This window comes from Phacochoerus africanus, chromosome 7 (genome assembly GCF_016906955.1).
Source record: "Phacochoerus africanus isolate WHEZ1 chromosome 7, ROS_Pafr_v1, whole genome shotgun sequence".
Lineage (NCBI taxonomy): Eukaryota > Metazoa > Chordata > Mammalia > Artiodactyla > Suidae > Phacochoerus > Phacochoerus africanus.
The window spans coordinates 20,514,056-20,531,525 of record NC_062550.1 but is presented as its reverse complement, the minus strand read 5'-3'; the positions used below and the strand labels follow the sequence as shown (position 1 = coordinate 20,531,525).

Genomic DNA, 17,470 nt, shown 5'->3' with positions numbered 1-17,470 from the left:
TTGGGAGTGACGGGATCTTCAGAAGTAAAAACATGGAAGGAAATCAACAAGATGAAATTGAATGGGGAATCATTTATTTAACAAGTATTTATTGAGCATCTACTGTATCTCAGGCAGTGTTCTACATGCAAAGGGTACAGAAGCCAGCAAAGAGACCAGATCCCTGCCTTCATGGAGCTTACATTTTAGTGCAGGGAGGTTGACAAACAAAATGAAAATATGCGGTATGCTAGGAAGTGCCAAGTGCTAAGCGGGAAGAGATAAAGCAGGGAAGGGGAGAAAAAGTGTCAGAGAGGTGGTCCCAGTGCTGCAATTTTGGTTTAGAGCAGCTGGGGAAGGTGACTTTTAGCTATGTAGGCATCCGGGAAGGAGTATTCCAGGAAGAAGGAACAGTGAGTACAAAGGCCCTGGGGCAGGAGTGTTCCTGGCACATTGGAGAATAAATTGGGTGATAAACGAGTTTAGGCCTCTTTCATGCCCTGTGCTTTTCTCTCCTTATCATAATTGCAATTAAATACCTGCCTCATTACCTTTTGGCTGTTTGTTTTTCCGTTCATCTCTAAGCTTACTTGGTGCAGAGGCTGGGCCTTGCTGCTAAATTCCTCTCAGCACAGGCCCTGGTACAGAGGAGGAGCTTGATCATATTTTATTGAGTAAATGAATACAAGTAAATACATGGCTTTGGGGTAAAAAAATTGACTGCACAAACAGAATAGGCTTGAGAACAATGAGAAAGAGGTTGAAGGAATTCCTATTGTGGCTTGGCAGGTTAAGAACCCAACTAATATCCATGAGGATTCGGGTTCGATCCCTGGCCCCACTCAGTGGGTTAAAGATCTGGCATTGCCACAAGCTGCAGTGTATGTTTCAGATGCAGCTCGGATCCTGCGTTGCTGTGGCTGTGGCGTAGGCCGGCAGCTGCAGCTCTGATTTGACCCCTAGCCTGGGAACCTCCATATGCCGCAGGTGGGGCCCTCAAAAAGACCAAAAAAAAAAAAAAAAAAAAGAAGCTGTGCTGGCCAGGAGCATTCTCGAAGGTGGGACCAGGATAGGCAGGGATAATACAGCATGAGTGTGGTTGAGGACCACTGACCTGGAGCAAAGGATATGACCTGTTAGATGGAACCCATTCAAACCTTCACATGCTGTGTTTAACATTAAGTCCATAAATCAAGCCATTTGTGGTTTTGCTGCTGCGTGACTGGCATCGCTTCGTGTACCTTTGTGTGCAGGAACAACTCGCTCAGCCTCTGGGGGGCCTAGCATTCAAATCTCCAAACCATTTTGGTATTCTCTCCATCACTGCATGATTTTTTTTGCGGGGGGCATGTTGGAAGTTCTTGGGCCAGGGAGTGAACACACACCGTGGCAGTAACCCAAACAACAGCAGTGACAACGCTGGATCCTCAACCCACTGAGCCACCCGGGAATTCCCTAATTTTTTTAGGGTCGCACCTGCCGCATATGGAAGTTCCCAGGTGAGGGGTCAGATTGGAGCTGCAGCTGCTGGCCTACGCCACAGCCACAGCAATGTGGGATCCCAGCCGTGTCTGTGAACTACACTGCAGCTCACAGCAACGCTGGATCCTTAATCCACTGAGCGAGGCCAAGAATCAAACCCGCATCCTCATGAATACTAGCTGGGTTCGTTTCCTCTGAGCAACAACAGGAACCCCCCCTCCTTTTTTTTAATAGAGGAAAACGTATGTTACAGTACTTTTTGAGAACTCGGAGATTCAAGAAGTCCCTTGCGTGTAACGGTCCTGGGTAAGAATACGCATTTCTTCAACAAGCACTTTTGGATGCCTCGTGTAAGCCAGATCCTGAGCTGGATGGAGGGTGGACCAGTCAGACGTTGCACAGTCAGGATGTGAGCTTTGGTTGGTGGGCTGCTCCGTGGGGCAGAAGTCTGAGCTGAGTAGGAGCCCTGGCTCCAGCCTGTTCTGCTGTGTAGGTGGCCTTGAGCAAGTCACTCGAACTACGAATGACGGGTCAAAGCAGGCTTAGAGGTCATCTGATGCAACCTCTTGGGTTACTCAAGGGTGTACAGTCTCTACACCCTGCCCTACACCTTTTGGGGCCTCAGTTGTTAAGTGTACCATGAGGGCATTGGACCAGAGGACCTTGGCACTCTTTGGTTCTAATATTCTACAACATTCCAAATATGGGGAAGTTCCATCAAGGTAGATTAGGCTCCATTGCAAGTGTGACCTCTGCCCTCCCTGCTCAGTACCGATGGGGAGGGGTGGTGGAGTCCAGCCCATGGAGACCTTTCTCCTGAATGAACATTAGTGGGAGCAAGGCACCCAGCCCTCCTTGTCTCTGCAAAGCAGTCCCCAGGGGGTAGGGTTGGGAGGTGGGTCCTCAATGGGATTTGACCCATTTCCCCGATTCTCTTTCTAGAGTCCGGGGCTGCTGCACGCTGGCTGCCTCCTCTCTCCTTGGGGTCCCCGAATTTCTGCTTGGATGTTTTCACACCTCTCCCCCTCCTCACCCGGGCCCTCGGTTCCCTTGATCTTCTTTGTTCTCCCCACAGAAGACCTGGCTTCTTCTTCCCCTGGACGTCATCTGTCTTTTTCTTTCATTCCGGGGTGCTGCCAGATGGGGTTTGGGGAAGGAGGAAGGGGCTTCTAATCCTCTGGAGGGAGGGGAGACACGCTTATGGTTGTCTGGGGGCGGAGCATCCACGGGGTGGTTGGCATTGCTGGGTCTGACTTCCTCATGGCTCACCTCTTGCGTGTTTATTGTGCTGAGTCTGTTTGTCTTGGTTTTGTGTTGTATTATCAAAGGCCCCGGTATCCCAGCTTCTGGATGCATCGCACTGGAAGGAAGTGGGGGGAGGGCAGGGAGAAATAGCTCTCCCGCCACGTAAAGAAGAAATTTTGGAAATTTCTAACAATCAGAGCTGCCAATCCTCCTTGACAGCAGCCAGAGAGCCTCAGGGGAAGCGGCCGGCTGTCTCCCACCAGGGGTCCCCCACTGGGTGGGCGTCTCACTGAGTGATGGGCCCTGGGGCTCCTCCAATGAGCAGACTCTCAGCACAGAGACAGAATCTATCCTGTGAGGACCCCAAAGCTCCTGTTTCTGCTTCCAGTTCCCTGGTGGGGAGTATGTTTCTTTCATTTTTTCTTTGCGGGCCACACCTGTGGCATATTGAAATTCCTGGGCTAGGGGTCGAATCGGAGCTGCACAGCCATGGTGATGTTGGGTGCAAGCCGAGTCTGTGACCTACACCACAGCTCTTGGCAATGCTGGATCCTTAACCCACTGAGCGAGGCCAGGAATGGAACCCACGTCCTCATGGATACTAGTTGGGGTCATTACTGCTGAGCCACTACGGGAACTCTGGTAGTATGTTTCTAAATGCACATTGTATTTCAGAGCCCTGGAGCCTCTGATGTGCAACCTGACAGACGCAAGTGCTGGACACAAGCGGATGGGCCTGGCACTGTGTGTTTGTGGAAGGGACACAGGCTAGGCTTAGAAATGCTCCATTCGCTGCAATCCAGGGTGGAGGTGCCTGGTTTGAGTGGGGTGGCACCTCATGGATGATTGCTGGGTTGGGCAAGAGGAGGGACTTGGATACCCTATTTTTCTGTTTCATTTCCAAATGCTGGAGTGTCTTTTAGCCAATGAGGACAGCACCACCTCTATTAACCTCCTGGCTTCTCCAGTGCTGCAAAGTGCCTTCCTCCTCCTGCTCTTGGGTGTCAATCCTCCCTTGAGAAGCTTCACTCCTCTGTCCAGCACCTGCAGGGTGCTCAAGTGCCCCACTGGAACCCCCCTCCATCTTCTTCTCTTGAATGTGCCTTCCTTCGTCCCCATCTCCTCCTCCAGGAAGCCTTCCTTGATTGACCCTCACTGACTCTACCTGGGGCCATCCCTCCCCATCCTCCAGCATTGACACCTGGGTCTTTGGGTGCTTCCTGGTCTTTGGGACGTGCCCATCCCTCCCGCAGCCTGGGTCCTCCGAGGGCAGGCTCTGGGGTTCTTCCTTGGGCTCTGCACGTGCCAGGCACCTCTTCCCCAGGTGTGTCAGAAGAGGTCAGCTGGAGCCAGTGACAGACACAGTCAGGCTGAGAGCATCTTGCTCTCCAAGGCCCAGCCCCAGCATGGGAGGGGATAAAAGTCTCGTGCCGGGGCCTCGGGGCAGGAACTCACACACCTTGGTGATCCTCTGTAGCTCTTCCGCAGCTGTGCCACCGTCTGTATCTGCCATGTCTCTCTCTCCCTGCCGTGCCCAGAGGGGCTTCAGTGCTCGCTCAGCCTGTTCAGCTCGTGGCAGGGGCCAAGGCAGGTGTAGCTTCAGCAGCAGGAGCCTCAGTTCCTTCAGGGGCTGCCGAGGAAGCTCTCGTGGGAGGGCCTGGGGGTTGGGGGGAAGGCTAGGGGTGCGGTTTGGGGAGGGGAGCGGCGGGCCTGGGCTTTCCCTGTGCCCTCCGGGAGGCATCCGGCAAGTGACCATCAACCAGAATCTGCTGACCCCACTGAAGATCGAGATGGACCCCCAGTTCCAGGTGGTTCGGACTCGGGAGACCCAGCAGATCAGAACCCTCAACAACCAGTTTGCATCTTTCATTGACAAGGTGAGGGTCCACTCCGCCCAGCCCCTGTCTCTGTGCCTCCCTGGGAGGAACTGTTTTGATCGACGTGGGAAGGGGGATGTCTGGTTTCCCATTTTTCTGATTGCTTCTGTGGCCAGGAAGTGGTCTCACGGGGGTCTCTCTGCTTATGAGGGCCTGTTTAATTAGTATTTTGAAATCCCCTTTATAAGACTGTTACTATAATTCAATGAGTGTATTGGCAAATATTTATTAAAAGCCTAAAACGCTCCAGGCTGGCTGGAGGGTGGCTGAGGCTTTACTCCCTAGGGGCTGTGCCCACAGAGTCGGGCGGGAGCCTCAGGGACCCTCTGCTTGGGCTGCAGGTTCGGTTCCTGGAGCAGCAGAACCAAGTCCTGGAGACCAAGTGGCATTTGCTGCAGCAGCAGGGGGTGAGGGACAGCCCCCAGGGCCTGGAGTCTTTCTTCGAGGCGTACGTGGCCCACCTCAGGAAACAGCTGGAGCAGCTGCAGAGAGAACGAGGGGCTCTGGACGCTGAGCTGAAGTCCTGCCAGGACCAGGAGGAAGAGTATAAGGCCAAGTAGGCAAATGGCAGCATCCCCATGGGGCCTGGGTGGGGACGGGGAGGGCTTGGATCAGGCTGTCAGCGGGAGGGTCTCTCACTGCTGAGCTCCCAGAGTCACACGACTGGCCTCCCCCTTGCACCCCATTCCCTCTGATTCTCAGGGTGCCTCGCCCACTGCTGGTAAGAGGCCTTGCAGCTCCCGATGCCCAGGCTTGAAGAGCCTCGCTTCTAACCCAGCTGCGATGGCCATGTTTCTGGTCAAGGGTGGGAAGGGCTTCTTTAAACAATATCTCTGTGGGTTTTTTCTCAAGAAATTCCTGTTGAGCAGGCTGTGGGCTAAAGTGACTCAGATATTCTCTGGTCTCCGAGGTGGAAGGGAATCCGTTTAACGGGGTCACCCCCAGGCCTGTGGCATGATTCACAGTGAGGCCGCCATTCTGGGTTCCCCTTCAGGTCACCTGTTGGTGTGGAGGAAACCCTGGACCACAGGGTTTTTGGCGACTGTGAGCAAGGAAGAGCATGCAGCCCTGGGCGAGCCTTAGTTTCCCTATCTTAGACTGGGAGAATGCCACCTGCCTTTCTCACCTCCCAGCGCCATTGCGGGGATGGGCTGCCAGGTGGAGCAGGAGCCCAGGACTGGGGATAGGGGACCTGGCTTTAGGTCTGTTTGGGCCACCTAATTATCTATGTCTTAGGTGCATCAAGTGATCTCTTTGATAAAATCCAAAATCTCGAGAGTTCCTGTTGTGGCTCAGTGGGTTAAGAACCCAACTAGTATCCGTGAGGGTGCAGGTTCGATCCCTGGCCTTGCTCATTGGGTTAAGGATCTGGCACTGCTGTAGCTGTGGTGCAGGTTGGCAGCTGTAGCTCTGATGTGACCCCTAGCCTGGGAACCTCCATATGTCGTGAGTATGGCCCTAAAGAGGAAAAAAAAAAAAAATCCAAAATCTCTTTGATAAAATGCCTGCTTCAGTTGATGATTGTGAGTGGTAAGTGAGAAGAATGGTGTGAACGTGCCTTACACATGTGAAGCCAAGGGGCCTGTGTCATTAAGTGGGCCTGGGCTGAAAGAGTGAAGTGGGACGTAGGACATGATAAGACTTCCTGGTGGAAGAGCAGAGACGCAGGCTGGTGGTGCGTCCTGCTTTGGAGGATCTAAAGACAGAGTGGCCTTTTCAGGGAGGTTGCGCTTGGAGAGGGGCCATGGGCTCGGAGTTGAGCACCCCAGGCAGCATCCTTCTGTGCTTACTTGGCAGGTATGAGCGGGAAGCCCTCAGGCACGCCACGCTGGAGAATGACTTTGTGGTCCTCAAAAAGGTGAGGGTGGGAATCAGCCGCTCTACCCGGATCCTGAGCATCCATCGTGCACAGAGCCCAGTCCTGGGCTGAGAGGGTAGAGGGCAGGAGCTCCTCGTGTCCCGTGCTATCACGCGGCCTGCAGGGACCCTCTGGGGAAATGGGATGTCTCTGCAGACACAGGGACCCCAGACAACATCCGACTCAAGGACTATGTGATGAGTTCTGGGTGTCGCTGCGGGAGAGGGTGGGGAGAGAGTGGAAGAAGCAGAACTGGTTGGGATGAATCAGGGAAGGCTTCCTGACGGTGGTGTGGGCCACTCTCAGGCAAAAGAGAGAGTAGGGCAGGGCTGGAGAAGGAAGGAATGGGTCTCTGGAGATGGCTGTTTGGGGGGAAGGTGTTGCATTGTGTGAACAGAACTTCTGAGCCACCGTGGGACCCACAAAGAGGGAGCGGGAGGGTACATGGTTTCTATCTTCCTGCCCCTAGGATGTGGACAGGGTTTTCCTGAGCAAGATGGAGTTGGAAGGCAAGCTGGAAGCTCTGAAAGAGTACATCTGCTTCTTGAGGCGTCTCTATGAAGAAGTGAGGGTTTGCCAAGTGCCTCCTTGGGAGTCGGGGAAGCGGGCAGGGTGGGCGAGCTCCCTGAGGCTATGGTTGGGGGGGCAGGGAGGGGAAGCCGGGTGAGACCGGACTCAGATGCTGGTCTTTCAGTCACTGGACAAACAATTGCTGAGCATTGACCACTTGAATCGCTAGATATTGGGGAGGCAGCAGTGAATAACCAGACACACATCATGAAGCTTGCTTTCTCCTGGGGGGACAGACAATAAGCAATAGACCTAGGAAATATGCAAATTATGTGGTATGTTAGAAGGTGTTATGGAAGAAAGGAAAATTGGAACAGGGAAAGGAGGATTGGGAATGTGGGGGTGGGGAGGGCAGGTGGCAATTTCAAATAGGGTGGTCGGGGTGACCTTATTTAGAAGGTAAGAGTTAAGCAAAGATCTGAAGGAGGCGAGGAAGCTAGCCACACAGCGGGGAGTCTGAGATCCCAGGCAGAGGGAGCTGGTATCTGCGGGCAAGTGCAAGGAGGCCACTGTCCCTGGAGAGGTGGGAGCAGGAGGGAAGGGACTGTGATGGGAGGTCAGGGCAGTGATGGGGACCAGGTGACTTGGGGTCCTGCAGGACATTTTCTTTTAATGTGCAGGGGTCATTGGACAGCCCTCACTTCCAGCTAAGGACGCAGCCCTGCAGAGGGCACGGCAGGTTCCGTGTCATCTGGGACGCAAATGAGGGCCGGCCACCCAAGGAGGGGGACAGGAAGTCAGGCACTCTTTCTTCCTGCCTGGCGCCCCAAGGGGCGAGGGAGCCGGGTGGGGGTGGGGCGGCAGACTCTGAGTCGGTGTCCCCGCAGGAGCTGGGCCAGCTGCAGACCCAGGCTGGCGACCTGTCCGTGGTGCTGTCCATGGACAATAACCGCTGCCTGGACTTCAGAGACATCATCGCTGAGGTCCGCGCCCGGTATGAGGAGATCACCCGGACCAGCAAAGCCGAGGCAGAGATGCTGTACCAGACCAAGGTGCCGGGGGCGGGGGCGGGAGTGGAGTGGGGGTGGGGGGGGCTAGCACTGCGCTGGAAAAGGCTGGGGCTCCCTCCCCACCCCCACGGTGGTGGTCCACCTCGGCCCCATTGGGGCCGTTCTGATAGCATCCTTGAAGCCCCAGGGCTGGGTGGGTACCACTTGCCCTCTCCAGAGGGGGGCCATGCAGAGCAGCTGTGGGAGACAAGTCCAGACTTCTGCAACCTCACCCCACCGCATCCTGGTCTCGATGTTTAACTTGCGGCCCGAGTGAGGATGGGGGGAGAGGTCCAGGACCAGGGCCATGGGCTTCCTCATGGACTTGAGGTCAGAGGTGAGGTCCTTTCCACTGATGGTGTCCCTTCTGTCCCTCCCTCAGTACCAGGAGCTTCAGGTGTCTGCCCAGCTTCACGGGGACTGCATGAAGGAAACCAAAGTGCAGATCACTCAGCTGCAGCAGGCAATTCAGAAGCTGCTGAGTCAGATTGAGAACCTCAAGAAGCAGGTAAGGGTCCCGGAGCCCCCAAGCCCTGTGTCTCACTGCCTTTGAGCTGAGGCCGCTGCTGGGTTTGGCTGGAGCGTTGGCTAATTTGGGGTGGAGAGAACTTCAAGCCCCCATTTCAGAGGAGGTCAGTCCTCCTCCTGGGGGTTCTAGCTACAGGGACTCTGCACTGCTAACCCTGGCCCTGGCCCTCACCCTGCGTTCTACGTACGTACGTACGTGTGCACATCTTGCTGCTTTTGGCCCCTTGGGGAGGAGATTAATTCTTCTTTCTTCTATTTCTTCCTCCTTCCTTCCTCCCCCTCCCTCCCTCCCTTCCTCCCTTCCTTTCTCTCTCTCTTTCTTTCTTGCCCAGCGGCATATGGAGTTCCCAGGGCAGGGATCAGATCCCAGCCATAGCTGCAACCTAACCTGCAGCTGCCACAACACCAGATCCTTTTTTTTTTTTTGTCTTTTTGCTATTTCTTAGGCTGCTCCCATGGCATATGGAGATTCCCAGGCTAGGGATCGAATCGGAGCCGTAGCCACCGGCCTACGCCAGAGCCACAGCAACGCAGGTTCCGAGCCGCGTCTGCAACCTACACCACAGCTCACGGCAACGCCGGATCCTTAACCCACTGAGCAAGGCCAGGGATCAGACCCGCAACCTCATGGTTTCTAGTTGGATTCGTTAACCACTGCGCCACGACGGGAACTCCGCAACACCAGATCCTTAACCCACTCTGCTGGGCTCGGAATCAAACCTGCATCCCAGCGCTCCCAAGATGCCGCTGATCCTGTTGCTTCACAGTGGAAAGGCCTCATCTCTTTCTTTATCCCTTCTTTTGACACTTACTCAAGTCCAGCAGGGACTCTGAGGCCATGCGCTGGATGTCCTGGTCCCCTGTAGGGGAGGGAGAGAGCCAGGAGCCCAGGGAGCAGGGGACATGGGCCGGCTCCCTTTGGGTCCATGGATGCTGTAGGTGCCTGCGTGGGAGGAACAGGGAGAGGGGGAGGGACAGAAGGGCAGGGGGTGGTTTCTTGCTCCTCCTGGAAACCTCACTTCTAGATGTGAGGATTCCAGTTCCACAGTTTTCAAGTGTCTTTATGCTCACCAACCCCCCCCCCCCCAAAAAAAGAATCGTTTTTGAGGATCAACAGAGGGTTGAGAGCTGAGACCACAGAGTCAGGCGGCTTCCTCAAGCACTTCAGTTTGACTCTCAGGTCACCCGGGGCCTGTCTACTTGTAAGCAGGGACCTCTGGGAGGAGTCCTTGGAGCACAGATCATTCAAAGGCCAGACTCGGTCTCCAACCACCCTGACCTGCTCTGTTTTGGAGTGTGAGGCAGGACACGAGATGAAAGTGACCAGGTCCTACTATTCAATTTGCTGCCCCAATGTTTTGCCCAGAAGTGGGGACGTTTTGCTTTGGAAGCTTTGGGATTCCTTGGGGTGGCGGATAAGCTGCAGATTCCTAAGCTTCCCGCCAAAAGGGGGGAATTTAGGAGTTCCCGTTGTGGGACAGTGGAAACGAATCTGACTAGGAACCATGAGGCTGTGGGTTAGATCCCTGGCCTCGCTCAGTGGGTTAAGGATCTGGTGTTGCCGTGAGCTGTGGTATAGGTCGCAGACTCGGCTCGGATCCTGCATTGCTGTGGCTGTGGTGTAGGCCGGCGGCTACAGCTCTGACTAGACCCCTAGCCTGGGAACCTCCATATGCCACAGGTATGGCTCTGAAAAGACAAAAAAGACAAAAAGACAAAAAAAAAAAAAGAAACAAAAGGAGGGAATTTAGAGTCTCTAAGGGTGGAGCCCAGAAACTTGCTTTCTCAACTAAGTTCAATCAGGTGACGGTGAAGCACGTGGAGTCTCAGAGCCCAGCGGCCAGCACTTAGGAGAGTCACTATGTCCCCACATCTGGGAACCACAGGTGCCCTCCCTATCCCCCCGCATTTCCTGGGAGAATCCAGCTGGGGACACAGCCCCCTCCCACTCCCCCTTTTCAAGCATAAGCCTGAAGCGCTGGGGCTACAGTCAGAGCAGTGGACCGGACCTCAGCTGTCCTGGGTTTAGTGTCCCAGCTCTGCCACTCACGTCCTTTCTGAGCCTCAGTTTCTCTGTCTGTGGAATGGGGACGATGTTTTCCCCATCCATGAGGTGCTGGCGAGGGAAGTGTAACAGGAGAGCCTCCAAGCAAAGCTTTCTTTCTTGAACCAAACATGAGGGTAAATCAACAAGACGCCTGATTAGACAGGGATGTTGTCCTTCGTTTAGGTGTCTTCTATCGGATCGCAGAGGAGAGCACGGAGAATGTGGTTTTCAAACCAAACATTGTGGTCCATGCTTTGATATACTCTGACCACGTCGAGACCAAGTCTTTGGAGTGGAGCTGTCCCCAAAACATCAAGGGCTAGGATGGCACTTGAAATGAGCCTTGTAGCTACTGACCCATAGGGGACAGGAAGAGTTTTAAGAACCTGGGAGAGATAAAGCCCCTGAGGGAACGTGCTGAGGGTTGGGGGTGGGAAGAAATAGGGGAAGGTCACTGGAGGAAGTGGCACAGGAGACTGGTTTCCTGTGGCTGCCATCATGGAGTGTCACAAACTTGCTGGCTTGAAACAACAGCAATCTATTCTGTCAGTAGTTCTGGAGAAGTCTGAGCTCGGGTGACGGCAGCTGTGCTCGCTCTGGCAGCTCCGGGAATTGCTTGGCGTTCCTTGTCTGGTGATGGCCTCATTCCATTCTCTGCCTCCATCTCCACATGGCCTCATCTCTGCGGCCTCATCATTTTCTTAGGCAACCAGTCACTGGATTTAGGGCTCACCCTAAATACAGTTTGCTGTCATCTTGAGATCCTTAACGAATCACATCTGCAAAGACTCTGTTTCCAAATAACATTATGTTCTAAAGTTGGTGGACATGACATTTTGGGGGACATGATTTAACCCACTCTGGGAACTAACAAGCGGAAGAGGCAGTGCCTGCCCTTAGAATGAGAGGAGTTCGGCGTGGCCAGGAATCAAGTTGGGCTCATGAGATTATGATGCCGCTTTAAGTTATATCCATAACAGGTGCTTTGGGAACCTGTGGTGGGTTTACTTCCTCCCTCCTTCCTATGCCCCTCTAGAATGCCAACTTGCAGGCCGCTGTGGCCGATGCCGAGCATCGTGGTGAGCTGGCCCTCAAGGACGCTCAGGCCAAGCTGGTCGAGCTGGAGGCCGCTCTGAGAACCGCCAAGCAGGACTTGGCACGGCTGCTGCGCGAGTACCAGGAGCTGATGAGCTTGAAGCTGGCCTTGGACGTGGAGATCGCCACCTACCGCAGGCTGCTGGAGGGCGAGGAAAGCAGGTGGGGACCAGTCAGAGGGCCCTGGGGTGTGGGACCAAGGTTGGGAAGGAGGATGCAAGGCCAGCACAGCCCTCTCTTTGTCCTGGATGATGCTGAGAGGTGTCCTGACACTCTGAGCCACTGAGGGCCACTCATTCTGCTGGGAGGGACTTAAAATTGGGGCTGGGGATTTTATCTGTTCAGAGGGTGGTGAGCTGCTTGAAGAGGCTTAAAAGCACCCAGGGACACATTCTCTGCTGCCCTTTTTAACATTTCTTCCTCTTGTCCTTTCTCCCCCAGGATGTCTGGGGAATGTGCCAGTCAGGTCACTATCTGTGAGTATCAGGGGACTTTGGGAGAGGGGTGCCCATGGAGAACTGAGGACTCTGCTGTGACCCTGGTGCCTTTCTTGGCAGCCGTTGGAGGGAGCAATGCCATTGTGTCTGGAGGAGCAGATGGTGGTCTGGTGGGCACTTGTGGCCTCGGAGGCGAGAAGGGCAGCGTTGGGTCCAGATGTTCCAGCATCGTGACCGGAGGCTCCAGCGTTGTGACCGGGGGCTCCAGCATGGTGACCAAGGGCTCCAATGTCATCCTGGTCTCCGGGCAGAGTCCTGCTTTGGGCTCCACCTCTGTGCCTGGCTCTGGCTCCAGCTCCAGCTCCACCTCCAGCTTCACCTCTCGCACCATCCTGAAGAAGACAGTGGAGTCAAGCCTGAAAACGTCCATCACATACTGAGTGACCCAGAGGCCACTCGCTCCCCCACCCCTACCTTCCTGGGTCCTCTCAGCTCTGCTCCCAACCTCATCACCCCCAGCTCTGCATGGCCGGCTCTGTGTCTGCTGCCCACAGCCCGCAGCCCGAGCCAGGCCACAGGCGACTCTGCAGAAGTCTGTCAGGTTGTGCCTGCCTGCTGTCCTGAACGCGTGCCCCGTCTGGCCTTGCTCTGCGTCCTGATTTGTCATTTGTCTGTAGCACAGCCCCATCCTCCAGCCAGTCAGCCTCGTTGTTCCTCTCCGGGGTGGGCTTGGCCAGACTGCAGGCCCATCCCAAGGGAGAGGCCTGAGGCCACTGACCAGAGCCTAGGGGCTGGAATCACCCTTGTCCTCGTCACCTGCCTCCGGGCTTCCATGTCTGTATTTCTGTGCACATATTTCCTGTGAAATAAAGCAGCACCCAGTTGTCCCTGAGGTGGGTCTTCTTTTCTCTCTGCTCCCCTGCCCCATCCTCCACTCCCTCCTGCTCATCAATTTTATTGAGTGCAAGTCATTCTCGAGACATGGTGCCAGGACTGGGGCTACTCTGGCAAATAAGATCAAGCCAGGTGTGCCCTTCTCCTGTGTCTCTCACCCCTTCTTTCTGGTGTCTTGGGCATAACACTTCCCATCTTGAGAGCCAGATCTTCCTTCTCGGAGCCCTTGGTTTCCAGGGCCAGAGGCTGGCCTCCTGCAGCTAGTTCAGACACCCTGGGTTGGGAGATGGGGATTCGTGGTGAGATCCTTGTGTCCCATCCCTTTTTCCAGTCCCCTTCCAGTGATGCCCTGGCTCCAGCTCTATCCAGGATGGCAAGCCTAGGTCTTGTCACCTCACCCCCAGCTCTCACCTCTGAGCTTTAATCTGGACTTCTGGACAGGGGTGCCCCTGGGCAGGTTAATAATTCAGCATTAATGCTAAGCCATAGCCTTAAATATGAGTTCAAAGGGCATTTAGAGGACAGGCTGAAGGGCAGAGATGAAGGTTCCCTTTGGCAACGTGCAGCTTCTCTGCCACTCCTCCAGCAATTCCACTCTGCCCCAGGCTTGCACAGCTCACCCAGCAAAACCAGAGCTATGCAGCTGTCCAGTTCGCTGTCCATTTCACTCTCCTTGGGGAGGCAATTTGTGGAAAATCTATGGTTGTTTACATGGGCCCTGTGGGCATCTCAATCTGCACCCCAATCAGCTCATCAGGGGATTCCTTCTGGCTTCACTATGCTCCCTGGGATGTCGCCCATCTCCTCCATCTCACTGATGTTTTAACATGTCTTATAGCTTGCTCTCTGGTTAACTGCCCACAACAGGCTCGATTCCTGACCCAGGACAGGCCCCTTCATCCTGGTTCCTTCTTCTTTCCAGTTTCCCTTTCCCTGGAGGCCTTTCCCAATTCCCCTTGTTAGAATATGCCAGGCCCTTCTTGTCCCCAGCATGGCCTGACCACACATATTGCTGTCCTTGGCTCTGTTTCTATCTAGTTTTGGTCTGGAAGCCAGCTTCCCTATTAGCCTGGGACCTCTGGGCAGGTTCTTCTCTGGCTCCCAGAATGGGGATCAGCACCTCAGCCTGTGCCTGGGGACTTGATGGGGACTTGGGATTGGAACCATGCCCCACCCTCCAGCCCCTTGGCTCTCCTCTTATCGCTGGGCCTGCCTGAACAATGACACTGGAAACTTCTCCTTCCCTCTTCAGCAGGAAGTTTTGCAGGAAGTCAGGAGTGTGGGCATCAGGGCCAGGTGCTAGGAGATGGGGAGGGTCACTCCCCCCTCCCCCAGCAGCTCATCGGCCCTCCTTCCCTCTTCTCCGTCTCCTAGCACCTGGCCCCCTTCCTCCCCTCTTCTCCCTCTCCACCAGGTCAACTCCCAATGCCATGGCCTGACTTGCTGGAGTTCACACCATTGCCCCCTGCTTTAGGGAGAGGCCAGCCCTTTTCTCAGACCAACTCCCTCAAAAGTACCCAATACGTTTTTCAGCCTGCGCCTTCGGTGAGGGAGACGTGAATGGTGAGCACATGGCCCTGGAGCTAGACTCCCTGGGCTGAATCCTGGCTCTGCCATTTACTGGATTTACTGGTGCCATGACTTTGACCAAGTACTTGACCTCTCCATGCTTTGGTTTCCCCACCTGTGAAAAGACGTTTGTCATAACGCCTACCTCACAGGGCCGTGTGGGGATGGGACCATTCCGGGTTCCAGAGGAAACCAGTTTACCCAAGATCATTCAGGGAAATGGATTTCAGTGAAAAGAGTCCTTACGGGAGGTGTGGGCGTGGCTAAGGGCACACACATGGGACAAAGAGGCCAGAGGCAGGCAGCGGTGGCAGCAGTGGCCAACCTCTGGTTAGTCTGGGTACGAGGGTTTTTCTGGGGTGTAGGACTTTCAGTGCTAAAGCGGGACATTTCCAGGAATATCAGGATGAGGTGTGGGCAGGGAGTAGAGCTGAAGAGGCAAGAGGAAGAGAGGATGACTGACTGGGTGATGGAAGTGCAGGGATTGGAAGAAGCTGTAATCATGAAGGAAGGCAGCCATCCCATGAGCAGGGAGGGGCCCGGGAAAAAAATAACCCTCTCTCCCAGAGCTCCTGCGAGTGTCCCCACCTTGACCAACCTCCGCCTCTGGAATGCAGAGAGCCAGGGAGCTGCCCACAGGGGTCAAGAGGTCCGTGCATGGATCTGGGGTGGGAAGGATTCAATGGAGCCTGGATGCGTGATTTTGTGGAAGTGTCTGCCTTATAGGAAGTGCTCAATAAATGCCGACTGTAACAATCAATCCTATTGGGTGAGAAAGCCCTGCCCTGGATGGGGCTCCTCAAGGGGCAGTGGCTGTTTTTTTTCACTGAGGCATCTTTCCTATTGCTCAGCACCCAGCCCTGCCCATGTTGGGTGTCCCATTGTTGCCACTGGGTGTCTCGCCGTCATCCCTTCTATAGCAGCAGGAGCACTCTGTCTCCTCTGCTGTTTGTCCTGTGCAGGGAGGGATCCTGGGACAAGGGAAAGTCTTCAGAGATGGAGGCCCTTGGTCCAAGCAGCAGAGAGGGGAGGGAAGTATAGTTCCTTGGCTGCAGAAAGATGGTCCAAGGTTGGGCATCAGGCAGGAAGGCAGAGTGGAGAGTTGGCTGGAGGGGGCATAGGGACGCCCGTGCTGGCTGGGCTGGGACTGCTGAGCCATCCGGCTTGGGTAGAACTAAGGCTGTCTCCAAGCAGTAACTGTGAGAGCAGGCCCTGGGCTGCCTGCGTGGCTGTCCCCATCTCCTGGCACAAAGCCTGGCACAGAGTGCCAGGTAAATACAGGAGGGTGTCAGTCTCTGGGGAGGGGTGGAAGGTGTGTTTGCAGCCGACTCTACTCCTACCACCTTGGTGGGGTCTGATTCAGATGGCTGACATCACTCCCCTGCCCCTGGGGTGTGGGTGGGGGCCAAGGCGACCCCATTTCCCCCTCCCACACCCCATGGGAAGAGATAAGGGAGGCTGAGGAAGTGATTACAGCCTCAGGGACAGGAGACAAAGGTCAGTGGGAAGTGATGGCTCAGTCCTGGGATGGTGAGGCCAGTGCTTTTTTAAAGGACTTCCCTGGCAGGCCCTGCTTATAGTTTGAGGTGAGGAGGACCAGAGAGGCTGAGTGTTGCCTGAGGACACACAGCTTAGTGGGGATTCATGTCCCAGCCTAGCTGCCCCAAATGCCTGGTGTCCTAACTCCAGGCTTTTTTTTTTTTGTCTTTTTGTCTTTTTAGGGCTGCACCTGTGGCATCTGGAAGTTCCCAGGATAGGGGTTGAATTGCTGCAGGCCTACGCCATAGTCACAGCAATGCTAGATCTGAGATGAGTCTGCAACCTACACCACAGCTCACGGCAATGCCGGATCCTTAACCCATTGAGCGAGGCAAGGGATCGAAGCTTCGTCCTCATGGATCCTCCTCAGATTTGTTTCTGCTGAGTCACAACAGGAACTTCATAACTCTGGGTATTTGGAGAAAAATCCCTTCTGGGCATTAAAGGCCTAGTTCTGTGAACGCCTTCAGCCCCACCCTGCACAGGAGGCTGGGTTCAACTCTTTCAGGCACCTGGGAGCCATTTACAGCCTCCCAGAGCCCTTGAAAGAACCCCACAGCCTCCTCTGGGTGCGGAGTGGCGTCTCTGCCTGCCTTCCGTGAGCTGTGGGCCTGGTCCCATGTCCTCTCCTTTGGGATCCTGGGGATACAGTCAGCGAGAATCTTCTCTCTAGCCCTGGCAGCTGCACCCAGCACCATGGCAAGTGTTGCCTCTGCTCCTGCCCTCAGGCAGGTCTCTCTCCTGGGAGGGGGCACTTCCTTGCTGAAAGCTCAAGTGGGGAGGAGGGCCAACCTCTAAAGTCACCTCCTCTACACTCCTTTGTCCTAACACTTGGCTAACATTGATGTCCCTTGAGGATGGGTTTGGTCCCAGCAGCCCGAGGTGGGTGAGTGCGGAGGAGACCCTGTGCGGTGATTGGAGGAGCCTCTCTCAGACCTTTCTGGATCGAGCACTGGGGCTCTGCAGGCTGGGAAGATGGGAGTGTTGGGGTGCCCACAGGCCTCTTGGGGCTTTTGTTGGACACTTACTTCTTGGATCTGTACCTATGTCCAGTCAGGATGGGGCGTGTCCTCTGCCCACTTCCGGGTCCCTTCAAAATGCCCTGGCCCTTCCAGGGAGGCCCTGCCAGGGGGCGGGTGGGGGGCTCAGGCCATGGTCGAAGTCCCCCGTCTCTCCTCAGCCCCTCAAAGAGTGTGCTTTGCCCCCCTAACTTCAGGCAGAAGGTCCATGCCTGAGGCGCCCAGGCCCTTCTACTGCCTCCTCAAGCGCCCAGGCCCCAGGGTTGGGCGGGGACCCTCTTTCTGTTCTTGTATCCATTTTGCCCAGAACAGGATCCCCACTGAGCAGACAGTCTGCCAGCG

General features: G+C 55.1%; 1 protein-coding gene across 1 annotated transcript; it reads left to right on the top strand.

Moving 5' to 3' along the window:
* Window positions 1-4,135: 4,135 nt before the first annotated feature.
* KRT78 (keratin 78) lies at window positions 4,136-12,999 on the top strand. Its single transcript, XM_047786706.1, has 9 exons — window positions 4,136-4,583; window positions 4,925-5,139; window positions 6,381-6,441; window positions 6,911-7,006; window positions 7,839-8,003; window positions 8,383-8,508; window positions 11,612-11,832; window positions 12,112-12,146; window positions 12,228-12,999. Exons 1-9 carry the CDS (start codon window positions 4,218-4,220, stop codon window positions 12,545-12,547), a joined length of 1,605 nt encoding a protein of 534 aa, XP_047642662.1. The 5' UTR covers window positions 4,136-4,217; the 3' UTR covers window positions 12,548-12,999.
* Window positions 13,000-17,470: the final 4,471 nt, after the last annotated feature.

Bases quoted from the DNA above. Each gene is read 5' to 3' on its own strand.
- KRT78 (XM_047786706.1), top strand. From the start codon at position 4,218: ATGTCTCTCTCTCCCTGCCGTGCCCAGAGGGGCTTCAGTGCTCGCTCA. The intron at 5,140-6,380 runs GTAGGCAAATGG...CTTACTTGGCAG, and splicing joins GAGGAAGAGTATAAGGCCAA to GTATGAGCGGGAAGCCCTCA. The intron at 6,442-6,910 runs GTGAGGGTGGGA...TCCTGCCCCTAG, and splicing joins ACTTTGTGGTCCTCAAAAAG to GATGTGGACAGGGTTTTCCT.